The 13,358-nt window shown below is 39.5% G+C and overlaps 1 protein-coding gene across 9 annotated transcripts in view; it reads left to right on the top strand.

Annotated features, from left to right (window-relative positions):
* The window catches only part of PTK2 (protein tyrosine kinase 2), a 182,783-nt gene that overhangs the window by 94,902 nt on the left and 74,523 nt on the right, over positions 1 to 13,358 (top strand). For all 9 annotated transcript variants that reach the window (XM_014965332.1, XM_014965325.1, XM_014965324.1 and 6 more), the window contains 2 exons: positions 9,917 to 9,996; positions 11,521 to 11,583. In XM_014965332.1, coding sequence (XP_014820818.1) covers positions 9,917 to 9,996; positions 11,521 to 11,583 — 143 coding nt within the window. The remainder of the gene's footprint in view (positions 1 to 9,916; positions 9,997 to 11,520; positions 11,584 to 13,358) is intronic.

The following is a 13,358-nucleotide window of genomic DNA, read 5'->3' as shown; positions in this document are numbered from 1 at the left end:
GCCTCGTCAGAAGTTGATTCCCCCCCCCCCCCCCCCCCCATCTCTAATGCCCTTATTATTAACAGAGGAGCTTCCAAAATTAGTTAGAGATGTCAAAGTTCACCTCGAGATAATAGAGAGACGGTGACCTTGGAAGATGAAGAGGAGGAGCAGCTGAGGGCAGATGGCAAATGAATGTTATCCTGATACTGAATCAGGGCTTTTAACTCCACTAGAAAAAGCCAAAGCCTTAATTTTCCCTCATGTAGACTTAGCTTCTACAATAACTCAAGTTAATATTATCAGATGGGTAAATAGGGGTGGAAACACATGTGTTTCCCTCCTGTGCATATTTTAAAAACCACCATTAAAATCATTAGGTGGCTCCTAAAAATCCTGATGACATTAGAAGCGTGCTCTGGGCTTCTGTGCATCTGGTGCTTCGTTCAGAGCAGATGAGGCACAAATCTTTGAGGGTTAATTTTGCATAAGATTTCTGAAGCTGTAGTGATGTGAGTTGGGACCCTGCTCTTGCAAACTGATTATTCTGAGTCTGTAGTGAAGAAAATTCACTGTCCTAGAGGAACCTACTGGTGGTGAAGGAGGTTGGACTCCACTACGAGAAGCTGGAGCCATCTCCTCTTGCAGTTTGGTGATTTACAGATATAAGCAATTATGTCCATATAGAAGGTGACTCTTCTGCGCTCATCTAATGATCGTTCTTTAGAAGTACCTGAGAGGAGGTTGTAGTGAGGTGGGGGTCAGTCTCTTCTCCTGATTAACAAGCAACAGGACAAGAGGAAACGGCCTCAAGTTGCACCAGGGGAGGTTTAGATTTGATATTAAGAAATATTTCTTGGCCAAAAGGGTTGTCAAGCATTGGAACAGGCTGCCCAGGGAAGTGGTGGAATCACCATCTCTGGAGGTATTAAAAAGGTGGGTAGGTGTGGTGCTGAGGGACATGGTTTCGTGGTGGTTTTGTCAGTGTTGGGTTGATGGTTGGACTCAATGATCTGAAAGATCCCTTCCAACAGAGACAATTCTATGATTCTGTGTATCTGTCCCAGGGTGCCACGGCATTTCTGTGGTGTATTTAATGCTACAAGACAGATTACAGAATATTGGAGATAACGATATCTGATAGGGTGCCACGGAAGAGCTGTGTTGTGGATGGTGGTGGACTTGCATCTGGTACCTGCTGCAAGAGCGGAACAAAAAGCAGTTTGAACAGGAGCACTCTGAGCCCAGAGCAGCTTTGTTCATTTGTAACGTGAAATTGTGGAGAAAATAAATGTGATATATGCTTCAATCCTTGTCTTGGTTACATAAGAAGTTGCTGAAGATTAACTTTTCCAACAGATAAATTGAAGTATTCTGGACTTTCACGTTACAGAAGCCAGAATTTATGAGGTGGTAAATTACAGGAAAAAAATTCACTGGACTTTTCGTAGAACCGATGTCACCAGAAGAGGTGTGTGTTGGTGTAAAGGGAAGATCCTGATGAGCAGTTTCTGTGGTGGCACCACACAGACACTGCTACAAACACCAAAAAACCTCCAACTAGAAATTTCAATATTTGAAAGCAGGTGCTAGAACACACCTGAGCTGTTAAAGAGGAGAATAAATAATTATTTCTTGCAGATAGAGAAGGTTAAAAAGAAGGTTGTGTTTATTAATATAAATGTCACTAAGCACAGGTACATAATTTCTGAATATAAAAAACACCAGCTAAAAATATCTGGATAGAACAAAGGGATAAGGAGAAGATGATGTAATGTGAATCTTTGTTTTCCATGCTTCGTTAAACTATTACAATTACAAATCTTATTCTGCTTACTAAATGGAGAACAGAAGACATTTTGTTTCTTTGTTTGCTTATCTAAATATCTGATGTGTTTGGTGATTTTTTTTTTTTTTTTTTGGTTTGGGGGGGGGTTAGGTTTGGGGCTTTGGGGTTTTTTTGCAGGGAGAGAGGGGTGTGTTTTTTTTTTTTTTTTTTTTGGGTTTTTTTTTTTTTTTTTTTTTTTTTTTTTTAATATCTGTGTTTTTTTGGTTTTTTTTTTTTTTTTTTTTTTTAGTTATGCACCTAACTCTTTAGGGGGTACTTAATGACTGAAATGCTGTTTAAATGCAGTTTTCAGATCAATGCCAATTTGAAAGACAATAAATAAAAAAGGACTAAGTTGTGTAAGTAGGTCACAGGCATTGAAAGTAAAGCAAGAGAAATAGATTGCTTATTTTTAAACTGTCCTCCTGAAAAATTAGAGATTATCCTGTGGGAAATTTCTTGGTAACATTAAATGAGCTGGGAAAGCCAATGCAGTGGCTAATTATTGGTATTTGCCCCTTTTTGAGACACCGTCTGATAGTACTGTTGCTAAAGAATTTCCACAGTAGTTAACGCTTCAAAAGAAAACTCAATAGAAAGTTGGATAATTTTTAAAAAATAATTTCTACGGATATATACAAATTTAAACCTAAAAGAGATTTTTAAGACACAGCAAGTAGGTTTTTTTAAATCCTTAAACCCCTGGAAAGCATTGAGTACTAAGTTCAGAATGATTTTACTCTTGTTGTTAATAAAGAAATTAAAATCCAGCGTGGTGTTTTTATGAACTGCACTGGCAAGATGGCTTGTCAGCCCCAGTGAACCTTTTTCTGAAATACTGCAGCTGCATTAAAAAAAAATAGCGTGCAGAAAAATGAAGCAGATGGCTTTTGAAAGTAGCAGCTGGTATATAAAATAAGAAGCCTGGATAGATTTCTTCGTAAATCATGTGTGCTCGTGTAGGGCTATTCTCTAATTTCTCTGTCTTCACAAACATGGGCTTTCCTCCGTCTCCAGGTTTTATTTTAAATTATGCCAGCTGGAATTTACTCGCCATTTATATAGCTGGGAAAGTGCCCATTATTTCCTAGTAAATTTTGAGAAGTTAGAAGTTACACCGTCAGTAATTTGCTCATTCAAGCAAAACCCCAAATATTTTAAAAGTCTGACATCAGAAATGGAACTGGCCTTTTGTTTACGTGCCTGTCGTCCTTGTGGAAAAAAGCTCATTAGTTCATGGTTCAGTTCAGTGTTCACTTCCTTTCTTTTCTTATGATTTAAGGGTATCTTTGAACTTCTAATGCTCAAAAGCCTAGAGACATAAGAGATTTTTGTTCTGGTTATCCAATGAAGAGCAGGGATGAAAAAAACATTAAAAAATATTGGTGAGAATAGAAAGTAAATAAACAAAGTGAATTCTTGCTGAATATCAGGACGGTAAGATGTCAAGAAAGACATTGTGGCATAGGATTGTGTTGAATTTTGTAATTTTTGTTTGTTATAAATACCTAGTGCATGTGTTCATCGAACACAGGTGGTGTCTGTCGGGGGGGAGTGATAGTTCTGTTTCTCTGTTTATTGAATCAGGACATGTAAAGGACTTCTTTTCCCTATCTCCGAGAGGTACATTTATGCTTGCCATTCATATGTTCCACATATTGCATCCCTTCCTTGCAGTAGCCTCTTTGTAGCTGTCATGACCAAGAAGTTAACTACAGATGTGAAGTTTAGGTCACACTTTGATTCTGATTTTCCAGCCTGTGAATGAGCAAATCCGAGTCCAGTTACTTCTTCTACCGCTGACATTATAACAGTGCTCATCCAGGAGCCCAGAGTGGTTTGCATTTCCATTATACCATGTTTATTTGAACTTAAAAGACTAATCCTTTCCCCCCAAAGCATACACCTGTTGGGCTGTAAATCTGATTTGAAGTTGTTAGAACATTTACCCCCCAAAAAAAATCCGAGGGAAAAGGTGCTTGAAATCACCACAGCAAGAAACTGCAGCAAGAAATTATTTTTGTCTCTATGCTCCTTTAAACTGTTTTCCAATATGTTTTTCCCTGGAAGTTCAGATAAGCATATTTTGCTGGAATGCAGAATGGGTAAGTAATTGGAAGCAAGTGTGTTTCAAGCAACGTAAACTGAAACGATTCACTTAAGACATGATATTTAGGGATTTTGATTGTTACCAGATAACAAGTGTATAGGCTTTTAGCAGTATAACACCCGAATTCATAATCCTAGTGTAAATCTAAGTGTTCTAAGGAAAAAGACCTGGGAGTCCTGGTGGACAAAAGGATGGCCATGAGCCAACAATGTGCCCTTGTGGCCAAGAAGGCCAATGGCATCCTGGGGGGCATCAGGAAGAGCGTGATCTGCAGGTCAAGAGAGGTTCTCCTCCCCCTCTACTCTGCTCTGGTGAGGCCCCATCTGGAGCACTGGGTCCAGTTCTGGGCTCTCCAGCTCCAGAAGGACAGGGAACTGCTGGAGAGGGGACAGCAGAGGGCTACAGACATGATGAGGCACCTGGAGCATCTCTCTTAGGAGGAGAGGCTGAGGGCCGTGGGTCTTTTTAGTCTGGAGAAGAGAAGGCTGAGGGGGGATCTGATCAATGCCGATAAATACTTAAGGGGTGGGTGTCAAGAGGATGGGGCCAGGCTTTTTTCAGTGGTGCCCAGGGATAGGATGAGATGTAATGGGCACAAACCTGAACATAAGAAGCCCCACCTAAACATGAGGAGGAGCTTCTTCCCTTTGAGGGTGGCAGAGCCCTTGAAGAGGCTGCCCAGAGAGGTGGTGGAGTCTCCTTCTCTGGAGACATTCCAAACCCACCTGGACATGTTCCTGTGCAACCTACTATAGGTCAACCTGCTTTAGCAGGGGGTTTGAACTAGATGATCTCCAGAGGTCCCTTCCAACCCCATATCATTCTGTGATTCTGTGCCCATGAAGCATTTGAGATGACTGCAGGCTTCACAGAGTCTATTGTTGCCAGAGCATCTGGTCTCTAGGATGTGGTGTAACTGAAGTAATGGCACACAGGTTTAGCAGGAGTCTTAAATTTTGAGGGCATCATTTAAGTTGAAATTTAAAGGCTGCACTTGGCTGATGGAAATCAGTAAGGGTTTCTGCTTTGCTCTTTTTTGTTTGGTTGGGTGGAGTTTTTTTAGGGTGGCTTTTTCAAAACGAGGTTTGTGTGAGAAGTTTATATAAATTGGTGTTGCCTTACAGACTAGGTAAAATCAAGTAATATTAAATAGCATCCTACAAATTTTTCTGATTTAGCCTTTGTAGAGATCCCATTCTGAACAATTAAAATGTGGAGCAGAACAGCAGCGGTGGTAACTTGCTCTGCTTGGAGAGTGTAGATATATCTCGATGACATGCTCTTCAGCCTTCCTCCAGGCGTTGCGTGCTGTTGATGGAACATCCACCCGGTGAAGAAAGGTCTGCACAAGCCACCAAGGAGGGCAGTTCTGCAGGTGACACAGAAGCTCACAGATAACAGTATCTCCAAAGCCCACAGATTGGGATTCGTCTTCCCTCTTAACATACTTCTGAATTTGTAGCAAAACGAGAAAAAACTAGTAGAGTTCTTTAGATTTGTCAGAGTGTCTTTGTATATATATGGGCTCTTAAAGATAGGGCCTTTTTTCTCTCCAACAGACAAAAAATATTCTCGTTTCTCTCATTTAACTATATTAACAATAATAATAAAAGCAATAATTGAGCAAACACAAAAGACTTCTAGGAAAACTATTCAATTGCCCTGTGGCAGTGTGTGCTTAATTACCATTAAATTATCTCTTGCATCTCTTCCATTTAATATCTGTTCAGGCTTTTTGCTTAGGAGGTTATGCAGCTCGTGCTGAACCTCATGCAAAATCCTTATCTAATCTTTTAACCAGCTTTGGTTCGTGCATTGATCTAATGCCATCTCAGAGAGAATAGTCGAGAAAAATTAAAGGTGATAAGAGAAGTTCTCATTAGTATTCTGGGAGTAGAAATTGAATTTGCTTTTTCCCCCCCTGAAATCCAAAGAAGAATGTGTGCGGACAGGTTTCTGAAAAAGCAAGATAAAATTAATTCCTGCTATCAATGTATTACCTTCGTTCTCCATAATAAGACACTGCTCAATCTAATTAGGCCGCAAGATTATGGCCATAGGCTTTTTGAAGCTTCTAAACTCGGTGTATACGTTCCAAAGTTTAAACACAAAAATAGGTGGATAAAATGTATAGGCAGTGCTTGATGCTAATCAAGTAGAGCTGTTAATTTTGATGAGAGGATGTCATGGGTGATTTTGTGAACGCCGCTGTTAGGCACTTGTGGACACTGAAGGAGGGTATATTTTCTATGTTTTCATCTCTTGGGTGGATAAAGGCATTTTTATCCCACTCCTCAGGTTGAATAATGTGAGTTTGAAAGACTTGAAACTCCATGTTACTGCACAAACTTGGACATAGGAAGTTCCATCTAAACATGAGGAGGAACTTCTTCACTTTGAGGGTGACAGAGCCCTGGAAGAGGCTGCCCAGAAAGGTGGTGGAGTCTCCTTCTCTGGAGACATTCCAAACCCACATGGACACGTTCCTGTGCAACCTGCTCTGGGTGGACCTACTCTGTGAGGAGGGTTGGACGAGATGATCTCCAGAGGTCCCTTCCAACCCCATGTGATTCTGTGATTCTGTACCAAGGAACTTCAGAAACCCCACCCCACAGGATAAATGAGCAAGGGAGGGTGTCTGTTGGCTGAAATGGGAGGTGGAAGGAATATATGTTATTTACTCCATCTTTATGAAATACCTGTGTTGGTCCATCTCTTCTGGACTGGGATGTGCAAAAAACCTCCCCTTTTTTCTGCTTTTCATGCTACCAAAATTATCCACTCAAGCCGGCAACTGTCTGCTTGCAGCGTTCCAGTGAGAACGTCTCACTTTTGTCTTGCAAATAAGCTGAGAATTTTCACAGTGCTTATTTTTTTCTTCCAAATTGTTGGGGTCAGGAGGGGACTGAAAATTTTCTTAGTCAACTTCTGGTGCCTGTAGTTGCAGAGTCAAACTGGGAAAACGCGACTGGAATTTGTGAAAGCTTCCGAGCCAGAGGGCAAGAGGAAAGAAACTCCAAACTTTACATGTTTGGGTAATGTGGCTTATTTATTTATGGAATAGCACTTACTTGAGGCTGGCAGCTTTTTAAAATACATTGAAACGAAACTGAAGATGTTCTTAAGTGGTTTAGTTAAAAACAAATGAAGTACTTCGGTACTGGGATCTACAAGGCAATGAGCTGTGAAAATAAATGAATACAAATTTGACCGTGATAAACGAGTAGCCTCAAATTAGCACCGTTTCTGCCAAGGGGGGGGTTATATGTCAGGATTGAAAATATACTTTGCTTCAGTCAGTTCTTCGTGGTGTCTGAACGCCTCAAGGAACGGGTGGATAACGGCTTGGAAATTTCCTGGTGATGTAAAATTGCTGAAATGGTTCAAAAATTGAATGCACAGGGTTGTTTTTTTAAGAAATAATTAAATATAAGCTAACTAACCAATGGCTATTTGATTTGGGTGGGTGTAAGGCTGAGTGGGTATTGCATTTTGTGAACAGAGATGTTCGCTTTTTAGCTGATGTAACTTGGCCTGTACATGAAGGTGAGTTCTCAGGAAAAGGGTAGGAGAATGAAATGACAGCTTGGATTTAAAGTACAATTAAGGTTTGTTAAACCTCAGCATGGTTGGTATAAACAAGAAGTAAATTGATTATAGCTTTTGTTAACTTGGTGCATTTCTGGAACGCGGCCGTCAAGATAAGAACTGAACTCACATAAAATTTGCATTTTCAGTTTGTTTCTTACTTTTCAAATATAAGACATGGGGACAGAGAGTACTGTTCTGTCCTTTGCCACCACGGGGACTGCAGAGGTCATTTATGGCAATAACATGGGAGCCTGAAAACGATATTCCTCATTTAAATGCTCTGAGCTTGGGTCTGACAGTTTTAATGCGGGACAGGTTTCATAGCCTTCGTGATGAACAGAAGGTCTCATTTAATTTTCTGTTTCAGTTGCTACGTTGTGCCATTTATGAAGGTGTCTAGATGGTAGTTCTGATACAAAGTTCAATAAAACCTTGGCTCTGGAAGTTTTTCTCTTAGAAACTACTATAGCATTGCCAACAGGTGCAGTTCTGGGGTAGAATGGAGAGTAATGGTAAATGGATGCTACTTGAGATACTACTCAAAATCTCTGCGTTTTTTTGTCCTGTTTCCACAAGTGCCCTTTCCTGGGGAACTTCTTCCCATTTTGGCATTTGCTGATACTGAGGATTACAGGCTAATTATGTATTAGTGCCATGGGAATACAGACGTACCATTTGCATACGTGTATGTAAATAGCAAACTCCATGATGCTGAAGGACAATTAGTTCTTTTTCTGTCTCGTTAGTATTTGTGGGAGTTGAATTGAGAAGAGCTAAAAGTTTATTGTTTTGTTATGCTGAGTACCTGCAGGAGTTTAAATGAAGAAGCTTTCTCCTGATGTTGCAGCCATTGTCATAACTCATCTTCTCACTCTTGTGCAGTTTATCATATTTCTTCTTTCCTGTCTTTCAATAAAAAATTACAATATTTCAGGCACTTCATAGCTAGGAAGGTCTCATGTGTTGCTTTGGACTGGATCCAGCTGTCATACTGGTGGCAAGGGAGTGCTGTGGTGTGCACTCATGTGCTACTGGGAGGATGCTGACTGGGGAGGGCCTCCAGCTGTTGAATCTCCTGCTGTATTTCCTTATCTGTTAAACTATAGAGATAGTTTTTCTTAACAAATTGTCATCGCTCAAAAAAACACTTTATGAACTATATTAATTTCATAATGTATAAACTCCTCTTTGATTCGTGGGATTTTGAGATATTTCAGGACTTTCTCCAGCTTTAAGATCTTGGGCTTTAGGATCTCAATAGCAAGTATGGGATTTTGTGAGATAGAGGATAACATGAGGCGTTGTACAACTGTAGAGATATGTTACTGATAAAAAATGCCCGTTGCATAGAAGACAGGAGGGTTAGAGCCTCTATGAGGACAGGCTGAGAGAGTTGTGGCTGTTCAGCCTGGAGAAGAGAAGATTCCCTTCCAGTATCTGAAGGGGGCCTACAAGAAAGCTGGAGAGGGACTTTTTACAAGGGCATGTAGCGATCGAACGAGAGGTGATGGCTTCAAACTGGAAGAGGGTAGATTTAGATTAGGTATCAGGAAGGGATTTTTCACTCTGAGGGTGGTGAGACACGGGCTCAGGTTGCCCAGAGAAGCTGTGGCTGCCCCATCCCTGGAGGGGTTCAAGGCCAGGCTGGATGGGGCTTGGAGCAACCTGGTCTGGTGGGAGGTGTCCCTGCCCGGGGCAGGGGGGCTGGAACTGGATGATCTTGAAGGTCCCTTCCAACCCAAACCAGTCTATGAATCTTAACACGCTGGTTTGGCCCAGCAGCCCTCTTCAGGAGAGGTGGCCATAGCGTTTGGTCTCCTCCAGGTCAGAGCGTGCTCCTTGGCCCGTTTTATTTCCTACTGTGGATGGTAACCATCTAGTTTCACTACTGTTTCTTCTTGCTAATTCAAACATTTATTTTAAGACAGTGTGTAGTATGATTTTCACATACTGCTCTTTTCACTTCTGTTGTTATTTTCACAGTAATGTACAGATATTTGTCTGGTTTAGAGGCATGATTAGATGCACCTACAGAATTCATAACTGTTGACCAAGACGGTTCAAGAATACAGCCAACATTCACATATATTGAATGCAGGTGCAACCATCTGCTCAGCCTCCTGGGAAGATTTTGATGATATTTAATAAAACATAAGTAATATTGATGTAGATAAGGACATTTTTTTAATCCAATTTATTGCAGTTGAAATGGGTTTCTTACAAAAATGCAGCTCATTTGTGGAGAAGATGAACATAACTTCTTTTTTTCCTCTTCGTGCACTAAAAATAATCATTCCAGAAAATTACACTTAAAGCATATTTATTCTAAAGTTGGTTGGGCAGTGTTTTAGTCTGTTTCGGCACTGAACTGATCTCTCTGTGATGCGTACCTGCTTCTTTTGCTGTAGGTGAAAAATGACTATATGTTAGAAATAGCAGATCAAGTGGACCAGGAAATTGCTTTGAAACTAGGTTGCCTTGAAATCCGGTAAGCTGATAATTTCATTTATTATTCAACATGTTACTGACTGAATATATATATACATTAATTTTGAAACTGCTTGTAGTTCATCGATTTCTGACCACTAGAGTTGAATAAAACATCACAAGACTTTTTTTTTTTTTTTTGCTACAAAGTAGTTTGAAGAAAAACTGAATAGACTGTGTTGTAACCAGTTTCTAGTGATTTTTAAATTAACATTAATTTAAAAATTTTAATTAATGACATCTTGCTACTGCCTTTTGGGTGAATTCGTCGTCTGAATAATTCAAAGGCTTGTAGAGAAACCTAAAAAAATGCATCTGTGGTGTTATTTAGCAAATAGTGTTGTCATTGTGCATATATAAATGCTACAGCTAGAGAATGTAATTAAAGCAAAATATTGCTACCTTTCCTCTCTGCATTTACTCAATTTTTAATGTGCTGTTTTCAAATGATTAAATCTTAAGGATTCTTTTGGGTGTTTGTGGTGTTCTTGTCGACTGTGTAGACAGCTGGAAAATAAAGATAAATTTATCAGATTAAGAGATCCTTGAGAGAGCTCCCAGCACAGCTTTTGAAATGCATGTTTTGGTTTTTGATAATTTATGGAGAATTTCCAGCCTGAAACATTTGCTTTAGTTATGCTGTTGTCTCGCACAGGGGGATTAGGGAACAAGTAACGTTGATAAGAAATTAATGGCAAATGTAAACTTGTTAGCAGAGAATAAAAGTGTCCTTTGAACAGTACTTTCCAAAATAAAAGCAAATTCAGGCTAATGAAATTGCCTGGGTATTGTCGGAGAACCTGATGTCTTTGCTCTAAGTTTTGCCCATAGCCCCAGAGAAAACAAAAATTCTTTGTGTAACTGCAAATTCCTTACACCCTTACAAAACTGTTTCAAAACATGCAATGAGGATAATAATCCATGATTATTTTGTCAGGCAGGTCCTGCCCTCCATGAGTCTCGTGCCCTTGCTCTTCAGAGTGTTTTCACGAGATGTTTCTAGTAGCTGACTACTGAGACTCTCTTCCCATAAGCCTTACTAGTCTGCTTTCCCAGTGAAAACAACGATCCAACTCCCAACAACAGCTATACATTCTTGATTTATTTATTAATTTTTTTTTTTTTAATGTGAACATGTCTAGATTGTTCAGTTTTCAGCATTTCCTGCTTCCTCCGGTTCTCCCTAGTACATGCCCAGACACGAGGCGGGAAACACCGAAAGGGCAGAAAAGGGTAGATTCAATCATTTCTTTTTGGTAGCAGCGGAGTTGAACTGGTTTAAAGTGGTTCTGAAAACACACTACTGCTGTAGTCCTGTGTAATGTTCCATACACTCAATTATTTTGTAAAACAAAAATCTCGATCTGTTGAGGCAGGAGAATCATGTACTAATTTTTATAATTGAATTCATTGTGCCAATGTTTTCTAATGGTAAGTCTCTGAAAGATTTTGACGACATTAATGTTGTAGTTTTAGGCTGGATCATCCAATAATTGTCGCTTTCCAATATTTTTCCTGACTTCAGGAGATCCTACGGAGAGATGAGAGGCAATGCATTAGAAAAGAAGTCCAACTATGAAGTGTTAGAGTAAGTATGGTGTTCTAGCTTCAGGTTCGAACTGTATCTTAATCAGCTGTATCTTAAACATTGAATTCAGTTCAGTAACAAAATGTTTCTGTCGTAATTTTTTATTCAATGAAGTTTGAGAACTTTGAGTGCTTTAATACAAGAAAAGGATGATGAAACCTATCAAGGTATAGAAGCAGAAAGAGCACATTTAACTCTGGTCCAGGGAAACAGGGTTAAGAGTTGTTCAAACTTGATCACAAGGCTTATTATGACTTTTTTTTGTGATTTTGCTAATGTTTATGGGTTCATCAACTCTAGTTCTAAGGTGATTCAGTTTCTAAACTGTTTTCTGTGCATACTTGCATTCTTCAGTTGTGACTCATCTGTGGTAAAGTTTGAGTTACTTGAACATGTTTGTGGTATTGTTTTTTCTTCTGTTTGCTCAGTGCGTGGGTTTCCTGAATGGTGACCTTGCAATTAGGAAGTTTATTTATCTGTGGATCACAGATTTTAAGATGACCAAGAATCGTCCTTATACTGAAAGCATTTTGGCTACTTAAGGATGTTGTACAGTTGATGGCTTCAGTCCAAGCAATCCAAAGTCCTTTAGAAGCTTCAGGGATTGAAAACTGGTTTTATTTGTGTTACTTTAGTGGAACAAGTTTCATGCATACGTATATACATACACCAGTGATCTGCTCCTCAGTACCAATTAGCTTTGTGAAAAGATACTGTAAGTTTAGCTTAAAGTTGGTATAAAAGGTTTGTGTAGCAGTGAAGTCTCTGTGTTTATTCTATTTTTAATAAAACGCACGTGCTAACTTTTAGAAGTGTGAAATTAGAGAATTTGGAGGTGGAAGATGAGATTTTTCATCACAATGAATAAGTTCTCGAGGACTTTTGAGGAAACTGTGTGATTTTAACAGGCAAAGATAACTTCAATGAATTGCCTTCTGATTTCTGTAGTGCCTGCTATTTCTATAGCGCTCCTCCAGCTGTGCAGAATTTTTACAGCTTTGTTTTTGTTTGAATTAGGGTTTTTTTTGAAGGACTTTAGTTTTCTGTCAGTAGCCACTAGTAGAAATATCCCGGAGAACAGAGAAAGGACTAATAAAAACGAACAGGATGAGCAGACAGACAGGGCTAAAAGGTGATTTAAAAAAGATGTGAAGGTTCTGTGACCTGGAGAAATTCGGATCCTTCCTCATCCTCTTCGGGAAAAGGGAGCTTGTGAGTTACAGTGGTTGCAGTTTCCCTACGTTCCAGCAAGAACTCAAGAGAGGTATTATTAAGTCAGTAATTTAGCAAATCCAAAATCTACAAAACATTAGGAATTAGTTAACAGCTTTGGAAACGATGAGGAAACAAAGGTCGTAACAAATGACACGAAGTATTAATTAATAATTATAACAGGTGAGAGTTCCTGGAGGGCTCGCTATGGGGCCGGTTGACCGGTGATGTGTCTCTTTCAGGTCGTGCCTTTTCCAAGCAGTAGCTGGTTTGGTGGGAAATAACTTAATTGCTGCTGGGAAAGACAAAGCCAAGTAAAACCCTGATATGCAAAATATAACAGCTTAATGCCCTGTGAAACTGGAAATGTAGGATTGTGCACTTCAAGATTATTTTTTCTTTGAGAAGCAAAATGTGTTTTGTATGGGAGAGATGGAGGATAAAAGCACCTTAAAGTGGCTATAGATAATTGTAAGCTACTAAGAGTCTGCAAGAAGTGCCAAAGAACCCCCAAATTTATTCATTCTCTCTTACCACCTTAATAGTCCATAAAGGTTTATCTA

This window comes from Calidris pugnax, unplaced genomic scaffold (genome assembly GCF_001431845.1).
Source record: "Calidris pugnax isolate Ruff unplaced genomic scaffold, ASM143184v1 scaffold41, whole genome shotgun sequence".
NCBI classification, from domain to species: domain Eukaryota; kingdom Metazoa; phylum Chordata; class Aves; order Charadriiformes; family Scolopacidae; genus Calidris; species Calidris pugnax.
This window is presented reverse-complemented; position numbering and strand designations above follow the sequence as displayed.